This window comes from Petaurus breviceps, unplaced genomic scaffold (genome assembly GCF_028583685.1).
Source record: "Petaurus breviceps papuanus isolate PSGF00001 unplaced genomic scaffold, PetGlider_PUasm1.0 138, whole genome shotgun sequence".
NCBI classification, from domain to species: domain Eukaryota; kingdom Metazoa; phylum Chordata; class Mammalia; order Diprotodontia; family Petauridae; genus Petaurus; species Petaurus breviceps.
The window spans coordinates 17,964,062-17,984,565 of NW_027185694.1; the positions used below are offsets into that span (position 1 = coordinate 17,964,062).

Consider the following 20,504-nt stretch of genomic DNA (forward strand, 5'->3'; position numbering starts at 1 on the left):
TGTGTGTGTGTGTGTGTGTGTGTGTGTGTGTGTGTGTGTGTGTGTGTAAGTGTCTGAGGCCGGATCTGAACTCAGGTCTTCCTGACTTCAGGGCCGGTGCTCTATTCACTGGGCCACCTAGCCTCCCCCTTGCCTTTTTTTTTTTTTTTTTTTGACAAGACTTTAGAACTTCTAATTAACATCCATCCTAAGTACTGGGAATAGAAAGGCAAAATCTCTGTCCTCAAGAAGTATATGTTGTAATGGGGAAAATAGCATGTAAGAAACTAGGTACATACAAGATACATACAAAATACATGGTGCTAATATGAAAGGCAAAGGCATTCACAACCAGGAGGACCTAGAAAGTCTTCCTTAGAAGGTGAGATTTGAGTTATGTGAACTAAGGGAAGAATTAACACTAAAAGTACTAGAATGTTATAATATCTCAAAAGGATCAAGCTGCATCAATTGACATGAAGTGGTTTATTTGGTTTTTTATCGTAAGGCAAAGAAAATAGAGATAAAATTAAAAATTTTAATTCCAAATAAAATTAAAATATTTTGTGATAATTGATGTAACTAGTCCTAGTGTTAAATATGATTTTGGAGTTATAAACCTGGGCAGATAATTGACAAAAAAGGAAAATAACAGTTGTTGGAGGGACGGTAGGAAAACAGGCTCATTAATGCATTGTGGGTAGAGCTGTGAATTGGTCCAGCCATTCTATAAAACAGTTTGGAACTGTGCTCCCAATCACTGAATTATGCATATATACCCTTTGACCTAATGATAACAGTGTGCAAAAATATTTTAATAGCAACTCTTTTTTTAATGGCAAAGAACTAGATCCTAACAGGGTGTCCATCAGTTGGGGAAAGATTGAAGAATTATGGTGTATGACTGTAATGGAATATTATTTCACCATAAGAAATAATGAAAGGAACAGTTTGAGAGAAATCTGAAAAGACTTCTATAAACTGATGCAGAGTGTGAAGTGAGCAGACTGAGTATATTTTATGCAATAATAGCAATTGTAAAGACAACTTGGCAAGACTTAAGAACTCTGATCAATGCAGTGACCAACTGTAATTCCAAGTGATAAAACATGTTACATGTTACCCATGTCCTTTTGGAGAAATGATGGATTTGGGGAAGAATGAGATGTGTAGTTTTTGGACATGGCTAAGGTAAAAATTTGTCTTAATTATGTGTATTTGTTACAAAGATTTTATTTTATTTTATTTTTGGCAGTGGAAGGGGGCAGAGGGAGGTGGAATAAGGAGAGTAAGGAGAGCTAGAGATAAGGGCTGCCAAAAAAATAAGAGAGAAGAGAATCATTAAAACATGTTTGTGAAATGCCCAGGAGAATAGAAAGAAGGCCAGAAGAAATCACAGATAAACAAGAGGGGTTTAAAAGTAACATGTTGAAAAGGAAGCTTTACATAAGTTAGTCACAATTTGAAGTACAACCCTTTCTGTTCTAATATTTATATGGAAATATTTGATTTTTTAAAATTAAAAATATTAAAAAAAATAAAAATCTAAAGAAAAAAAAAAAGCTGGGTAAAAATTTTGGTTTCAGGACTGGGGCGGCTAGATGGCGCAGTGAATAGAGCACTGGCCCTGGAGTCAGAGAACCTGAGTTCAAATTCAGCCTCAGACACTTAACACTCACTAGCCTTGTGACCTTGGGCAAGTCACTTAACCCCAATTGCCCTGTCTTTCCCCCTCCAAAAAGAAAAAAAAAGGCTTTAGGACAGAACCTTAAGGGACACTCAGACTTGGAGAGTTTCTAAAGATGTATAAGAAAAACCAGCGAAGGAGTCTAAAAAAGAACTTTCACAGGTTGTAAAACTAGGAGATAGCCATTGAATTCAGGCAAAGGGTGCTACAAATAAGATCACATTCCAGTAATTATCCAGGATTATGCAAACTGAGCCCAACTAGCAGAGTTCTGACCTCCAAGAGATACAGGGACACATCATTGAACAAAGAATTGCCAATACCTGTTAGAGACTAAGTTGAGATAGGATAACACAAATTTCTAGTGGACCCAGTTGGCATGGTTGTAAGACTTCTAGCAATATGAGTGGAGGAAGATAGTGGGGGTGACTCAGGGGGGGAACAGCAAGATGAATGGTGAGATTGAGGAACAAGATATTCATGGATGGAGGATAATGAAGAATTTAATTGATCAACTGTAGGATGAAGAAAGGAAAGGAAAACTAAAGTAGGGGTGATGGATTAGGGAAGAGAGAAAGAAATGGAAGGACCAGAGGTCATGGTGAGAGATGAAGGAATAGTGAGACTAAGGATAGAGAGAGATGCAGGGATCAGAGGGAAATTTCAGGAAGTGATCCTAGGCTTATAGATGCATGTTACAGTGGAAGAGGTGATGATGAGCCAATATGTATTTTTCATCCTGTCTGAATCCAATAACCTTTATCCAGGGGAGCAGTACTTGTGGAAATGGGGGACAAGGACAGATAAGAGATATTTATATAGCACCTACTGTATACCACGCATTATGCTAAGTGGTTTGATTTTTTTGCTTTTACAAATACTTATCTGATCGACACAACAACCCTGTGAGGTAGGTGCTATTATTATCATCCCAATCTTGCAGTTGAGGAAACTGAGGTAAATAGAGGCTAAATGACTTAACCCAGGGTCACAAAGCTAGTAGGTGTAAGAGGTCAGATTTAAACTCAGGACTTCCTGACTCCAGATGGGGCCCTGAAAACTCCCAAGCACAGATCAGCTGCCAACTGACAGGCAGGCCAAACCACTACCACCACCTGGACCACTGCCTCTTCTAGACCTTGGAGGAAGCAGTTCAGGACCCCTGTACTTAAAAGCCTCTAAGAAAGCTTCACCAGGGCCAATGCCATGGCCTTGTGATCCCCCAATCCTCACTGCTGTCATCCAGGGAAACAGCCTTTGTAGAGTTCATTCCAAGACAGTGAGGGATGAGGTATACCAGAACAGAGATCCTTAATGTTTTTTGTGTCATGGACTCCTTTGGCTGCCTGGTAAAACTTATGGAATACTATTCAGAATTATGTTTTTAAATGGAAAAAAAAAAAGAAATACATTGGATAAGAGAGGAGACCAATTATTGACATACAGTTATCAAAAGTTTTTAAAACTTTTTAAAAACAGACCCCAGGTTTAAGATTCCTTAACTAACAACAACAACAAAACGGATTCCTTGACTAGAGGATTTTTTTTCCCTTTGGTGTTCTAAAGGGTCCAGCTTTTTCTGATAGCCTCCTTCACAAGTTGATAACTAACGACCTTCCCCCTCTTACTTAGTAGGGAAGGGAGAGCATAAGTATTTATACAGTACCTAGTTTGTGCAAGTCACTGTGCTAATTGCTTTTTACAAATGTTATCTCATTTGAGCCTCCCAACAACTTTGTGAGGTGCTATTATTGTTTGTTTTTTTTACAGTTGAGGAAACTGAGATAAAGAGTTTAAATGACTTGCCCAGGATCAAATAGCTAATAAGTATATGGGGCCAAATTTGAAATCAGGTCTTCCTCACACCCCGCACTGCCTCGCCAGCTGCCTTTTAATACATCATGTAAGTGTGCTAATTACAAAACAATTATGGCTTATTTGTGTTGGTGTCTAATCCTCCCACTAGACTATAAATTCCATTAGGGCAGGAGTATTCATTCTCTGAACTTTTTATCTTCACCAAACCTAACTCAGTGTTTTATAGATTGTAGGTATTTAGTAGATGGTTCTCGTTTAATACTGTTCTGTAGTATTTTGTAAATGAAATTGTACTATAAACAGATGGCTTCCATTTTGGGCTATTTGACAAAAGGCCGTATTGGCAAAAGTGATTTCTGAGTTCTGGGCTTCCACCTTATGGTAACTGTTTTTTCATTGCTTAAATTTCTCTCTGAAATGTTATCTTTACTTATTGTTTATTTTTTTAGAATTAACAGTTATTTAAACGTGTTGGATCTGCTATAATTCTCTGGTGTCTTCTAATTTTTATTTTATATTTTCTAGTTTGGGGTTTACTTTGACCTTGCCATAACCACTCAGTGGTCTTACTGTACAAGCCGGTTCTGAAATGATTGCTGTGGTTGTTTCCTATGTGTTAAGATAACTTGAAACAATGAGAATGGAGAATTTTGGTGCTATATCCAGTACCTTTGAATTCTTTTCTTGAAGAGAATTTTTACAAGTAAGATGACGTTTTTGAGAAACTTTTAGGTACCCTCACTTCTTGATTTTGAACAATTCTTCCAACATAGTTTTCACCATCCTGCCCTGTGTCCACTTTTACATTGAAGTCACTGAACAGTTCTTTCTGGACTCTCTCTAATTTGTCTTTGTCACCAGCTGTTAAATTGTGAGATGTGATTATTTTTATGGCAGTCTTTTTTTCTTAGACTTCTCATGAGCATGCCTTGGTGAGATGAATAAATATTCCACAAAATCATATTTTTTATTATTTTATGTGCATGATAAAGTCAGTTCTACCAGCATTAGCTTGAACTGTGAGAAGACCCTGTGAACCATCTTTCCATTCGGCCACAACTTCTTTATTTTGGTCCCATTTATAACAAGAATTTCAGTGTGAATATAGTCTGATTCTTGTCTTGGACAAAGATGACAAGTTAAACATAGAAATAGTTGAACTTAATTTTTGTAAATTGCTTGAGAATCATGATTCTTAGTAGCCTCAGCCCCCTTTTCTATCGATGTCCTGTCATTGAAGAAGGAGAAAAGAGTTGGGGGGAGGAGCAGTCCAGGTTGCCTAAGGAGGGGCACACCAGCCCAGTTCAGAAACAGAACTTGTCAAAGTTCTTCTACCAATCAGTACTGGCATTGGACCCAGGAGGAGCCCCTGCACTTCTAACCTGGGTATGGCAGGGAGACCTAATCTTTTAAAAAAACAAACAAAAAAAGGCATAACAGTTCCTCACTTAGATTCCATTGTTTGCTTCATTCTGACAAGCTTGACTACCTTGTTTCTCATCCCACAGTAGTTTGAAGTGTCAGGTTCAGAAAAGAGGAGAGGGAATGTGTCAAGTAAACCCACTGATGATACTGAGAAGTGGCATCTGATGACTGAGGAGACAGAGAAACTCTTAAAAAGTCAAAAACTACAGTCTGGGACCATTTTATATTGACCTATTGCTCTGAGTACCTTCTCATTGGGACCAAGCAAAATACATCTAATCCCTCTTTCAGAATTGGTTGATATGGTGGAACACTGGTTCTGGAATCAGAGGACCTGGGTTCAAATCCCACCTCAGACTCCTACCTATGTGAGCTCAGGTAAGTCACTTTACCTTCCTTGGCCTCAGTTTCCTTAGCTGTAAAATGAATGAGTTTAAATGGCCTAGAGCAATGGTTCTGTGAAATACTTGAAGACAAATATTATGTCCTGTCCCCCTCCCTCCCTCAAGCTTTCTCTTCTCCAGCCTTATTGCTTGACCTAGTATCCCTCTTCTGGATGTTTTCCAGTTTATGAGTAGATGAAGAGGGATAGAGTAGCAGAGTTATGGCAAGAAGCAAAAGAAAGGGAGCAAGAGAGGAAATGGAGAGAAGAAAAGAGTATCATGTAGCATATCACCCTTAGTTTTCGCCTTTTTTTTTTTTTTTTTTTTTTTGCCTTTTGAAGGGCAGTTGGGGATAAGTAACTTGCCCAAGGTTACAGGGCTAGTTTTTTTGTGTGGGTGTTAAGTGTCTGAGGCTGGGACTGAATCAGGTCCTCCTGACTCCAGACCAGCGCTATGCTCACTGCACCACCTCACCTCACTGCCCACCCTTAGTTTTCAATAGGTCCTCATAGCCAGATCTGTATAATTTGGATTAAATGGCTCTGGACTGACTGTTGATTGACAAGGATGACTAGGTCCTACAGGGAGTGCTCCCTAGAGGGTAATTATTTGTTGAAGAGCTATTTCTTCTGAGTGGTCCAGCTTGGGTTGTCTCAAGAGTAATAGAAAGGCAGTTCCCAAGCTCTCCCTTTCAATCCACTGTCATCTCAGAGTAAACATCCTAAAGCAAACTTACACGTCCCCTTCAAAATCAGCTTTCCTTCTAAACTTCACTTCCTATAAAAGTTACTGCCTGTGTTCTTTAGATTATTTCTAAGCACACTTCAAGCTCCAGATCTTAAGATTTGTACTTCTCTCTTCAACCCCTCTACTGTCAGTACAATCTAGGGCTCTTAATACACTCTCACCTTGATGTGATTAATGTATCAATTGTCTAAGTCTCCTTGGACCCTTTGTCCAGTTACATTCTGCAGCCAGGCTTTTCTTAAAACTCTGCTGCCAACATGCCTCAGCTCCTTTGGAAGTGACAACTACATTTTAAGTGGACCTTAGAAAGATGGGTAGATTTTTCAACAGGTAAAGGAAAGACTATGTTTGGAACATTTACAGTTAGTCCAGTTCAGTGAAATGTACAGAGCAGAATGGTGGAAAATAAGGCAGGAAGGAGAGGTTTAAAGATTATGAAAGGCCTTGCATCACAGGCTAAGTTTGGACTATTATTCAGGAAATTGTGGAGGGCCCCCAAAGGTTTTTGAGCAGTGGGGTAAGACATGATTACAACTCTTCTTTAGAAAGGTAAAAATCAGGGAAAGTATATAGGCTATTTTGAAGGGTATAGAGAGTGGAGAGAGACCTATTAGGAGACCATTATTAGTCTGGGGGAGAAGTTGTAAAAGCCTGGATTTAGATTAGTAGCATTGGAAATGGAAAGGAAGAATAAGACAGGTGTGAATAATATGAATGCTGTGAAATAATTATTTATTTTGCTCATTGAAAAACCTTCAAGAAGTTTGAAGAGTCAAAAGTTCATGGAGGAGTGAAGAATGGGCATATTTAATTGACTTTTTTTTTTTTACTCAAGTTGACTTTTTTTTTTACCCATCTTACTGAACTTTGAAGCCATGTTTCCTAATGTGAAATTTCATTGAAACTAAAATAGAATTCTGTTGTATGTTTTAATTAGTGTTTGCTAAGTTTAGCATTTTAGCAACATATTTAACTTTTGGTTTTTCATTCTAAACATTATTGGTATGAAAAATATGCCCAAACTTCTCTAAAATTTAAAGGCATTTAAAATTTTTTTCAGTGGTTGGGCTTAGAGTTTGTTGTACTATTGGCTGATGAGGTATGTTCCAATTCTCAAATTCCATGACTGGAGTTTGGGTTGAGAAAATCATATGCTATTTAGTATAACCATAGATTATTAACTTGAGTGATTGGGGAAGTTACCTATTGAATATTTCAACAGCTTTGTGAATTTGCTTTTGCATAGTAAAGAAAATAAATATTTATGAAATATCAACAACAGAAGTAAAATGTTGAGTTGCAGACCCAGAAGATAGATAATAGGCATTGGACACCCAACAATGAATAGAGGAATTATGTAAGGGAGGTGGAAGGGCGCTAAAAGACAGACATCTCCTATGTTGTAATTTTGTTAAGAACCTTATAGTGGCTACCCAACTTGGTTCCACCAACAATCATCACAGGCACTAGGTCAAACCCTCTTACAGTCAGCTCTAAGGAATGCAAAAAGAAGTCAGGATGATTGGCCTGGATCGTAAATCAGGAGACTTGAGTTCTAGTCACAGTTTTACCACTTAATAGCTTAGTGTTCTAGGGCCAATCATTTTCTCTCTTTGAATAACCTCAGTTTCCTCATCTAAAAAATGAAAGGGTTGGATTAGATGATCTAATCATTAAATCATTATCTGGATCCTTTAATATTCTTCTTTTTTTCCTTTAATATTCTAAGATGACCATTTGTTAAATATATTGAAATATATTTAAGAGGGAAGTTTCTTTCAGGTATAGGTTCAGTGACAACTATTAAAACTAACAGTGGCATCAACCATTCAGGCTAGAACAGCCCTATAATCTTGGGTGTCTGCACCTAATTTAACCCTTAAAAACCTACACAAAGGAAATCTGAGTGACTATTTGGAGATAAGGCCCAGGTCAGTATAAATAGCTATATTGTACCACAGATTTGCTATGTTAATGTGCCATACCAAAGGCATACCAGCCTTTATAATTAATTGGTCTGGCAAACATAATCACAATTTGTAAAGTGACCAACTAACCATTCAGTCCCATTCCTACCACAATCCTTATTTAGACTTATAGTCCTGTACATGAATTTTTTTTAAGTATAAACAGTTCCCAACTTATGCGTAATTTGTACATAGCCCTTATATAGAGAGGGCTATACCTGCCACATAAGATCCACATAGAAGGAACTTGCCGTCCCTTTCTGTTGAGGATTTGTCTTTCTTTTTCCCTTTTCCCTCTGCAGACCTTGCCAGTGATTCCATTCTGTTTCTGCCTATTATATGTAATAAAAATTCTTAAAAACATTTAGAAGTTTTAGTATCATTTATAAACCTAATAAAATTGTGAGGCAGTTGAAATTCATCAGAGTTTGAGAACTAAATGCAGTAAATACCCGTTGGTGGGTTTTTATAAATCACATAGCCCCATCTAGTGGATTTAATTTAACTATTGTAGAATAGTCAGTGAGGACGGGAAATATACACAATATATATATATACATGTATAGTAGATGTGTTCTCAGAAGGTTAAGTGGTAAATTAATTTTTGTAAATTTAAACCTTAGTTATACTAGGCAAATAGCATTATTTAAAGAAAACCCTTAGTAGAATTAGTTCTGTAAAATAAAGAATTCAGTGGTAATAATAGCTAGCATTTAAATGCTTTTAGGCTTGCAAAACTTAGTACATGTTATCTTATTTGATCTGGTAAATAGCTGTCACTAAGTAACTGATTCACTTCACAAACATTAAAAAACTAAAGTGTGCTCTAGGTACTGCAGAGAAAAGGATTTTTAAAAAGGATAGTCCATACCATCAAGGAGCTTATTTTGAAATGAGGAATGACATATTCACAAGTGTGAAACAAATCATAGAATATAGAGATGATTGATTTTAGAACTGGAAGGTACTTTAGAAATCATCAACTATAACTTTACTTTATGGATGAGGAAAGTAAAGCTGAGAGTTGAGTGACTTGCTTGGGGTCACAGAGCTAGTGTCTTGAGTCCAGATTTGAAGTCAAGGTCTTCTTGACTGCAAGCCAAGCATGCTGTCCACTGTGCTACCAGGCTGTCTCATGATAGGGACAGAGGAGAGATCCAAAATGCACTTAGAACAATTTGAAGAGGAGGATAATTTTTTGAAGGAGAGAAATATCTGAGCACTAGCTTGAAAGAAGAGAATGATTTCAACAGACTTAGATGAAGAGAGGCTTATATAGGAAAGATCAGGATAAAAATCAGGGAACTGTTAGTTGTCCAGTTTGGCTAGAATATAGAACATGTGAAAAAGAAATGTAAAATAAATCTGAAAAAATTAGGTTGGAGCCGCCATGGCTCTCATGTCATTATCTGTACAAACAAAGCTAAAGAGGCTGTTTTATTCTTGCTTTTACTCTCCCATCTTGGCTCTGCTGCCTATGTTTTACTCTTTTTTTGCTTTTTGGAAAGGGGAGGGCAGGATTGGGGTTAAGTGACTTGCCTAAAGTCTAGTAAGTGTTAAGTGTTTGAGGTTGGATTTGAACTCAGGTCCTCCTGATTTCAGGGCTGGTGCTCTATTCACTGCGTCACCTAGTTGCCCCTCTCTTTTATTCTTGAGTTAATAAAGAGCTGCTAAATTTTTTCAGCAAACATGGCATGGTCAGACCTCTGGTTTAAGATGATTTTGAGCAGCTGTGTGGAAGACAAATGGGTGAGGGGATATCTTTGAAGCAGAAAATTAATATAGTAGTGGTCCTGGTGAGAAGTAATTATAGCCAGTACTTCAGCAGGCCCAAAAGCAGGAGAGTCTCAGCATTGGCTCCACTAGATCTCACCTTCAGGAGCCATTGCTCCAGTGACTTTTCAGGTTTCTGTTTGAATTTCCCTATCCTAGGTGGAGAGGGTCACTCAAAGCTTCCTCCCTCAGGACAGGAAGTCACTTTCCTCCTCCTGGCAGCTGTGATAGAATAAGCCAGGGGCTGGCTGTCTATCCACCAATGGTTCTCTAGTCTCTTCCTTAAGTCTGCTATCCTTCTCCAGCCTCATGGCTCCTATCTCAGTAGGAATCTGAACCCTTGAGTCAGAAACTATGGACTGGGTTCCTGACTGGGGCCCCTCAGTACCCTTCCCCATCAGGAGAGATCTCTTCACGTATACAACCATTAGCTCCCCTTCTGCTTTCATTGCACAATCTTTAAACTCCCAGAGCTGTCTCCACCACTGAATGGACCACTACAATTTAGTTTCAGTCTGACTGTGCTGGCTGTCCAGTTTTTGCAGCAGAGTCAACAACATCCAAGGAATGCTGACCTTTCCACATCTTTACCCTCCTGGGCAGCCCTGCTCTAGCACGCACCAAGTGAATCCATCTGGCAGAGGGGGAGCTTCTGCCTGAACCAGAGAGAGGACTGCCCATATACAGTGAGGAGGGCTCTAGTGACAAGGAGCCAGGCAGTGACTCACCATCTGAGCTAGTGACTCTCCTCAGTACTTGCAGGGCTCTTTCCTCAGATTCATGATGATGTGAGGCATGAGGCCTCATCCTAACCCGACTGCTGAGACTGGTAGGCATGGCTCTAAAGCCAGTACTCTATTAGTTCAGGTTCTTTGTTGGGACAAAATGCAAGTAACTAAGCATTTAACAAGAAGGTTTATTTTGCCTCCTTACCCAGCAAGGATATGCAACAAAGACACAGGGGGTCTTAGCTTCTCTGGATGCAGCCTCTGTTGTCTCTGTCTCCATCTTGAAATGTTTCGGGTCAGTAAGTCATCAAGGGTATGTTGACTCTCATGGTCTCAGGCATCTACCCAGGTCTCAGAGGCCTAGATTACACACAGCTGGGACCTTTTATGCCCCCCAGACCAGGAAGCTTCATCCAGGAAGTTGGGGCCACGTAGGTTGGGGGAGTTAGGAAAGATGGAATGAGAGACTAAGTCAAAGAAGTTGCTTCAAGAAAATGTTGGTCCAGTCATAGAAATTAAAGAATCTAATCTTAAAGAATGAATGGGTCAAAGAGCAAATCACAGAAACATTCAGTATAATGGCATACCAAACTGTATGGGATGTGATCAAAGCAGTACTTATGGGAAAATTTATATTTGTAAACAATAAAATTATATTTCTAACTAAGAAGAGAGAAAAAAGATCAAATTGGGCATACAACTAAACAAACCCTAGAAAACCAACAAATTAAAACAAATAAGAAAACCAAATTGCCAATATCAAAAATGAAAAAGTCAAATTCATAACCATTGAAGAAGAAGTAAAAGCAATTATCAGGAGCTTTTCACCTAATTATATACTAACAAAACTGACAATTTAAATTAATTTAAATGGGTGGATATTTATGAAAAAAAGTATAAATTGCCCAGATTAACAGAATAGGTAATAAAATACTTAAATAACCCTATCTCAGAGAAAAGAAATTGAACAAGCCATAAATGAACTCACAAAAGAAAAAAAAATCCCAGGAGCGGATGAATTTGCAAGCAATTCTGCATCACAGTTAAAACGCATTTAATTCCATTATAACAGACTGGGCAAAAATAGGTAAAGAAGGGATACTACCAAATTTCTTCTGTGATACAAATAATGGTGTTCTTATCTACACCAATGAAAGTCAAAACAGAAACAAAACTATAGACCAACTTCCCTAATGAATATCGATGCAAAAGTTTTAAATAAAATACTAATGAGAAGATTACAGCAACATATCACAAAGATTGTACACTGTAACCAGGGTAGGCTTGTGCCAGCAATGCAGGACTGGTTTCACATAAACCTAAGTGACCATATTAATAACAAGAACAACAAAAGTCATGATTATTTCAACAGATGTAGGAAAAAAAAAACTTGACAATATGTGTTCCTAGTTTTCAAAAAACACACCCTAGAAAGTATAGAAATAAATGGAGTTTACCTTAAAATGTTAGGCAGTACCTGTCTAAAATTAGTAGCTTGCATTATCTGTAATAGAGACAAACTAGAAATTAGCCTTTCTAGTAAGATCAGGAGTGAAACCAGGATTTCCATTATTACCATTACCATTCAATATTGTACCAGAAATTCTTCTTTTTTTTTTTTTTTTTTTTTTTTGCCTTTTTGGAGGGCGATTGGGGTTAAGTGACTTGCCCAGGGTCACACAGCTAGTTAAGTGTCTGAGGGCAGATTTGAACTCAGGTCCTTCTGACTCCAGGGCCGGTGCTCTATTCACTGCACCACCTAGCCACCCCTGTACTAGAAATTTTAGCAATGACAATAAATGAATAAGCAAAGACAAAGAGAAAGCAAAACTCACTTTTTGAAGATGATAGATGTGGTGTTTTACTTAGAGAACCCTAGAGAGTTTATAAAAAAAACTAAACAAAACAATTAATAACTTTAACTAAATTGCAGACATAAAAATAAATGCACACCAATCATTAGCATTTCTGTATCTTACCAGCAAAATCCAGCAGAAAGAGACAGAAAGATTCCATTTAGAATAACTGTGAAGTTTAAAATATGTGGGAGTCTACCTACTAACACGCAAACAGGAATTTTATGAACACAATGACAGAATACTCCACACAAAGAGATCTAAAAAATTAGAGAAATATTAATTGCTCCTGATTAGGCCAAGCCAATATAAATGACAGTACTGCTTAATTTATTCAGTATCAAACTACCAAAAGTCTATAGAGATAGAAAATATAATGGCAATTCATCTGGAGGAACAAAAGGTCAAGAATAACAATGGAATCAGTGAAAAAAAACGAGCAGAAAGAGGACCTAGCAGTCAGACTGTACTACAAAGCCATAATCATCAAAACATTTTGGTACTGGGTAAGACAACATTGATTAAGCACACAGTATGCAGAAGCAAATGAGCACAGTAACATAGTATTTGCTAAATCCCCAAATCCTAACAATTTAACATAAACTGTTGGGAAAACTGGCAGTCTGGCAGAAACTAGATGTACACCAACATCTCCAACTGCATGTTAAGATAAATTCCAAATGGGTACATGATTTATACATAAAGGGTGATATTATAAGCAAATTAGTGGAATGTGAAAGAAATTCCCTGTCAGATCTATAGCTTGGGGAAGAGTTCCTGACCAAACAAGAGTGGTCTTTTTTTTTTTTCCAAGTCACAGAAACTTTATTGGAGACAAACACAGAGCTGCAGCAAAGTGACCCCTCAGTGCACACTGGCTGCCCTTAGGGCTGGACCAAGGTAGGAGGGGCCTGGGGCATGGGTCCTGTCCTGCCCTGGCACCACTAGGTGAAGGCTGTGCCCAGTGGTGAAGTAGATTATTTTAATTACATAAAATTTTACATGACTGTGCATTTTTGTAATGAGCTTTGTTTTTCTTGACTTGATTTCTCAATTTGGGGTTGGGATTTAGAATTGTAAAAATAAATGGAATTTTTAAAGCAAAAAAAAGTAACATGGAGGAGGAAGAAAGTGATTGTGTAGAACTTAAAATGAAGGTAGCAGGCATAGACTCTTTTGAAAAGTCTTATCAATAGAAGGAAATATGAAAAACTAGAAGTAGCTAGAAGGATCAATAGGTAAAGTGAAGGATTTTTTCAGGGTGAGGGAGACCTATGTATGTTTGAAATAAGAAAGGGAAAAGAACCACTAACAAGGGAGAGCATTGGGGAAGCAGGAGTCAGGAAGATGGAACCCAAGGGACAAGTGGAGGATTTGTTTCAAATACTGAAGTAAATATATGATTTCATTGATTAGGATGTTCCCTCCAGTGATGCAGACTGTAGGCCAGCATTGCCTGCTCATCCTATGTGATTTTTGTCCATGTTTGCCACGGGGAATCCACATGCTCTAGGGCTTCCTTTATTCTACACTTTCTCCTAACTTTGTGAGGGTACCAGTGGAACACTGTGGCTCCTCCTACCAAATGGCCAGACTATTTTCCTTTCTTAGTATAACATTTCACTGATAAGTTCCTTATTTGTTGTATCTTATAGTCTATTCATACTCACTGTTCCCTTCTCCATTGTTGTTTATCTGGTATTCATTTTCAGTTTTTCAGTTTGTTCATATCTCACAGCTAAACCACAAGGGGTAGAATATTGGTATTAAAAAAAGGTAGTGCTTTGTTTCTGAAGAAATTTAGGGTTTTTAAAAGAACTTTGTAATTTCCCAAAGGCGATGCAGACCTGTTCTTCTGTTTAATTCTGGGCTCATCTTGTAGTCTATTTGTATTCTATCTGCAAATATACCTACTGAATGATAAATACATTTGGTTTTTATCCAGCTAGCTATAAGTTATGATCTAGAGAATAGCCATTCTTGATACATTTTGTCTTTCTCATGTAGATTGTCATTCTAAATCCAAAAAGAGTTATGAATCTCTTCCGAGAAGCTTATTGTTCTCATGGGCTTGATGTAAACAATACAATATCATTTGCAAACACAGGAACATCTCTTCCAGTACAAAATCATTGTATCTGGTTCTCCTATTTCTGTCTAGAGGTGTTGTGAGAGAACAAGAAAAGATTTCAAATCTTTCTTTGACACTATCTTACTAAGCAAATCCTTAATTTTCTTGTCTGTAAAAAGAGTTTGTCAAAAGATAAAAGAGTTATCTCTGGGGTCCCTTCTAGACCATGATCCTACATCACAGTGGTGAACGTGTTTGGTGAGCATACATCTTATTTTTTGCCTCTTATGTTTACAATCAGAGGGTTATTGAATAAGATCATTGATTTTAATGTTTGGATGGATGATGCATTTGAATGTGATTTTTAAAAGGGACTTTAAAATGGTGTTTTGTTCAATTAAATTAAATGCATTTTTATAATCAGTGAGCACAGTGGGATAATAAAGATCTGGTCACTTTTAGAATAATCTTTACTAAAGCCTACCTTTTCCATGCAGATATTCATATTAAGAGTGTCTTAGGTATTCATGGAGATGATTCTCATAACACTTTTATGGAGAAAGTAGGTACAGTGTATGTGGTTTACAAATTGATATTCTCTTGGTCACCTTTGCCAACCTGATGAATATTTCGGTAGAACCTCAGATTCGCTTTAATTTGCATTTCTCTAGTCATTAGTCATTTGGAGCATTTTTTCATATTACTGTTGGTACTTGTCCAGAGTGGAAAAAGCATGGGAAATAATATTCAGTAACATCTCAAACAACTATTGTAGCATATTCCCTAGTTGATCAATGAGAGACAGATAAAAAGGATTATTGACTAGTGAGGACCAGACTTCCAGTAGAACATGTATTTCCCATATAACTGCTTTAACAAAACACTGAAATTTGCAGTAGATGAAGATTAACAAATTCAGTGAGAAATTAACACTAAACCCTAAATGCTGAAATTACTTCCTCCATCCCAGAACTTCACAGAAAGCATCCAGAAGGCCACCAGCAGTAGGAAAAGGAGCCTGTCAGAAATAGCCAGAACAAGACCACCTCCAAGAGAAAAACAAGGGTTCTGATCCATTAATTGAAGTAGAGACAGTATGGAAGACTGCAAGAAAAAGTATAGCCAGGCTCCTCCCCTCCCTGCACATAAACATGTAAAAAAATCTCCAAACAGATCTAGAAAATGTGCCAGGAAGAATCCTGATGAGAAACAGGATACAAACCATGAGTCATTTTTCCAGGTCAGGTTGGCATAAGGAGACAGACAGAGAGGTCTTTCGGTCCTGGGAACAGTAGCATGCCATGTGCAGAGAGCATGTACACCAAACCAAGATGTTTCAGAACCCTAAAGGATACTGAGACCTCCCACAAGGAGATGGAGTAGATGCCATCTGGTATATATGTTGCTTATTGCCCAATTCAGGGTCATAGCTCTAGCACAGACTGAGAAAGGGGACTTGTACCCAGGGATTTTGTAATAGAACTTGTCCTGTGCACTGAACAAGGGGCAAGTTCAGAAGAAAACTCAAATGGTGTGGCTTGGACACCAGGAGCAGATCAGAATCTCAGTTCTAGCTTCTGTTCTAGCTAGGTGGCACAGTGGGTAGAGTGCCAGGTCCTGGAGTCAAGAAGATTCATCTTCCTGAGTTAAAATCTGGGCTGACATTTATGGGTCTCCTAAGCCAGGGATTGTTAGGTTCAAGTCCCATCTGAGGCGAACAATTTTTTGAGGCAGCAAGGTGGCCCAGGGTATAGAGCTCTGAGCCTTGGAGTCAGGAAGACCCGAGTTGAAATTTGGCCTCAGACACTAGCTATATGACCCTGGGCAAGTCATTAAACACTGTTTGCCTCAGTATCTCATCTTTTAAATGAACTAGAAAAGGAAATGGCAAACCACTACATTATCTCTGCCAAGAAAACCCCAAAACGGGGTTTCAAAGAGTCAGACACAAATGAAACAACTCAACAACAAAATCCAAATCTGAAGGTTGCGGAGATATAAGTAGGGCAAACTAATAGTGTCTGAATACTGCAGCATTCAAACCCAGGTGAGAAACTCACCAGACTCGGATCAGGAGGGCAATGTTCAGTAGATTAGATCACTTTGGTAATACTGAAAACTTCAAGGCCCCCAGTCTGAGTTGTCCTTGGGACCTTGGAATAGTATAACATCCCAAGAAAGCAGGAATAGAACCAACCCAGACCTGCCTTCTATAAGTGACATCAAGCTCAAAGTAAGGGACAGGCTGGAAGAATAAGCAAACAAAAAACAATTCCACCATTATGAAGCAGGGATAACAATGATGCTCAAGATAAACTCAAAAGAAGCAAATATCACCAAAGTATCTACAAGCAAAGCCTCAAAGAAAAATACAGGTTGGGCACAGATTCAACTAGAATTCCTGGAAGATATGGATGGAGCAAGTTTGTTTTTGGAGAGTTTAAAATTTTTTTTATAAATGAGAACACTAGAGCAAGTGTCAGACACATGGTCTGTGGGACATGTTGGGACCTGAAGCATTCCCAAATGTAGCCTGAATCAGAGTAAAAACTAATTGGGAAATATTTTAACAAAATCGATAAAATATAATAGAACTTAGATAGTTAAAAGTCAGTATGTACAGTTTAGTGGATCCCATTTCTATTTTAAGTTGACACCATTGTACTGGAGACAACAACTGGAAGAAAAATACAGGAGCTGTGAAAGAAAGAATTGGAAAGGGAATTAACAGCATGGTACAGATACAAAAACTTGCCCAAACAACAAACTCCATCAAAATTATAATGTGCCAAATAGATACTAATAATGAGACAAGAAATATTAGAACAAAGTCAAAAGACTTAAAAAAAAATGTAAGCAAAAGCAACCTAATCTGGAAAGCAGAACTTGGAGAAACTAATTAAAGAATTTAAAAACAATTATAGATGACCTGAAAAGTATAACCAAAAAAAGTCTTGACATTGTATTTCAAAAAAATCTGAAAAGAAAATAGGACCTGCCTGTTATCATATCTTTTTTTTTTTTTAAGCAATTGGGGTTAAGTAACTTGCTCAAGGTTACATGGTCAGTTATTTCTGGGTGTGGTGCTAAGTATCTGAGCCCCAATTCGATCCCCAGGTCATCACAGCACTGGGGCCAGTGCTGTTACTCTTACACCTGGCCGCCTCTATCATATCTTCTTAGTTGTACTGAAGTATGGTCACAAAAATTAACCACTATACTATGGTGTTATCTCATATCTGTTTTGTTTATTTCTTTTAGCACATGGAGGTTGTTCATAGGAGTTCAAAGAGCAAGGAAGCCTTTACTTCCTTTTTCAGATAATGGGGAAGGGTTTTTTGTTTTGTTTTGTTTTGTTTTTAATTGACATAGATTAGTGCTGCCGGAGTAAAATAGTAGAATTAATTAATTGTAGGAATGATCAGAAATATCTGTTGCAAGAAGTTGAAATAAATTTATTTTAAATGTGTCAATAAGTGTGTGCTGATAAAATGGTCAAGATTATTATATAGTATGAAATATATGTAGTTACAGTCCCTAGGAAGAAATACTTTTGACACAGTAACTGTGCTAATATTTGTCACTTAATTTCTAAGTGCCTTAGGCAGCTCTTAATTTCTCAGTTACAGTTGTTGCATTACAAATCTGCATAGATGGGGAAGGAGGTTTCTTCTTAGAGTTCCCTACACCGATGAAATCAGAGGTCTGTACTGCCCCAGCTCCCTTCCTTCATGTCCCCCCAACCCCAAGGAAAAACTGAAAACTACCGGTTATTTATTATGTGTCATAGCTTAAACTTAGGTGACCATTTTTTTTTCATTGTTGAAATAAAGTCACAAAAATAGGAGAGGTATAATAACTCCATTTGTCGTGTTGTTATTCCTCATAAGAGGAGTAAAAATAAGCTGTATGCAACATGTATGTGTTCCCTAATATGTTTTGGGAAAGTTAATTGCAACCTGTGTGGTTCAGGGATTTAGTGAAAGAAGAGGAAGAACAGTTGATGGAAGAAAGGAAAAAGAGAAGGGACGACAAGAAAAAGAAGGAAGCTGCTCAAAAGAAGGTAATGTGTATTTAAATATAAACATATAATTTAAATGAAAATTGCTTCACCTAAAGTTTTTTTTTTTTTTTTTTGCAAAAGCTTTTGTTGCATTATGTCTGCAAAGGGGTGCACCTTGATTAATTAAGAAGAGAAAATGAAGTCAAGATAACCAATCAGGAAGCTGTTGCAATAGTCATTTCAGGGTTCAAAGTGACCTCAGTTATATAGTCTAACTCATCCTCTCAAAAGAATATCTTTTACAAAATACTAGACAAACAATCATAATCCAAATAGATTAATTCATCCACTTGTGTAATTCATATGGGTATAATTGATAGAAGGAACCTACCAAGTTTTGCCAGAGATCCTTGGGCAAGAAACTAAATACTGTAGAAACATAAATAATTTAGCTTCATTATTACCGTAATCATTGCTGGTAAGGGATTCAGAAGAAAAAAAACTGATTTGGGAAGTTGTATTGCCAATGCAATATTTATAGCTCCCACGATCACGATAAAGACCATGACTATAAATATCGCATGATGTTCTATTGCGAAATATAACAGATCCTCCAGGTATAGGATAGAACTGAAACATTTATTTAGACACCAGAAAACCCAATCCCCAAACCAGTAAGCTGATTCCATCATAGTACCAAGGATATTAAGAAGCCATAATAACACTGAGAGCCACAGCATCTTTTAGCCTTCCCACAAACCAATACATGATCCTCTCTCCTTGCCTGAGCACCTCTCTCTCCCACTGTCTTGCTAGCTCTGATTTCCAGCTTCCTATGGGCTCTGCTTCCCTTCAGCAAATTCCTCCCACCACAGGCTCCATGTGATTACATTCAACCTATTAGGGGGCAGAGTTTACTTTGAAAGCAGGGGAGGTCTTCAAACTCCCCCCTAGGTCTATTAAGGGACAGGGAAGATCTTCAAATTCCCATTCCCATTACAGAAGTGAGCATCTAGTTAGGAACTTGGTGTACAGATTGGGATTTGGGCTTCAGAATCACAGCTGAAAATAAAAGGGATGAGATACCTGGCTATTCCTGGACTAATACATTTTTCTAGTGTCTTACAGATATAATCCAAAAAGAATGGAGTCTGGGACTAGGATCCTTGGAAAAAAATAGCCTGTGTATATCCACCAAGCCAGATACCATAAGTAGCTACAGTAAAAATAGAAAAAATAGCAGTTGAAATAACCAAAGTTCACATGAGACAACACAAAAGAAAGGGCATAAATACCCAAAATTTAGGCAGTAAAGCAAGAGAAATTAGAGATCTTAACACAAAGAAGTAAATTTGACTTCATGGGTATTATTGATAATTATGTGGAACCAATAACTGGATATGGTATATGGATATAGATATGCCTTATCCCAAAAATAAAACAAAATTATATGAGTCAAAGGGAGTAGGGTGAGATAGAACTGTATATTTAAAAGGTATGTCAAGTTAAGAAAATCTAGGAACTAGAGGGATGAAGCCTATGAAAACATCTGAATGAAGATTAGTGAAGGGAAAAACAGAAGTGATTTTGTCATTGGGACTTGGACAAAAAGAGACAACAGATGAGAAGTTTAGAAAATATATCACAGGCCTGTCACAGAGAGGGGCTGCTATAGTCATGAGGGACTTCAACTATCCAAATATTTGTTGAACTTCTCATTATGCCCAAAGAAGAGTAGCTAACCTTCTTGACTTGCCTTAATGATAATTTCATCCTTCAAAAAGTTGAGGAACTACAAAGAGAAATTCTGTTCACAGGAACTATGATATAGTTATGACTGTAACTTATAACAGTAAACTCTTTATTATGGTAAAAATGGTGGGAAGCTGAAGGGGAGTGATCACTTCCTCTTTGTGTTTGTAATAGAGGAGAGGAAATCTAAGTATAGTCTGACATGCATTCTAGATTTAGGGAATGCAAATTCCAAAGGTTTCACAGAAAAGATAGTTTAAGATTTCATGGACCAAAAGTCTATAGAAAGAATAGAAGATCTTAAGAATAATGTTC

The 20,504-nt window shown here is 37.6% G+C and overlaps 1 protein-coding gene across 5 annotated transcripts in view; it reads left to right on the top strand.

Moving 5' to 3' along the window:
• Positions 1–20,504, top strand: part of TNRC6A (trinucleotide repeat containing adaptor 6A) — a 122,033-nt gene that overhangs the window by 9,099 nt on the left and 92,430 nt on the right. For 3 of the 5 annotated variants that reach the window (XM_069106416.1, XM_069106379.1, XM_069106424.1), the window contains exon 3: positions 18,407–18,497. In XM_069106416.1, coding sequence (XP_068962517.1) covers positions 18,407–18,497 — 91 coding nt within the window. Of the gene's footprint in view, positions 1–51; positions 4,188–5,200; positions 5,288–18,406; positions 18,498–20,504 lie in introns of those variants that run through there. The other 2 variants (XM_069106400.1, XM_069106390.1) reach the window with 2 other exon arrangements.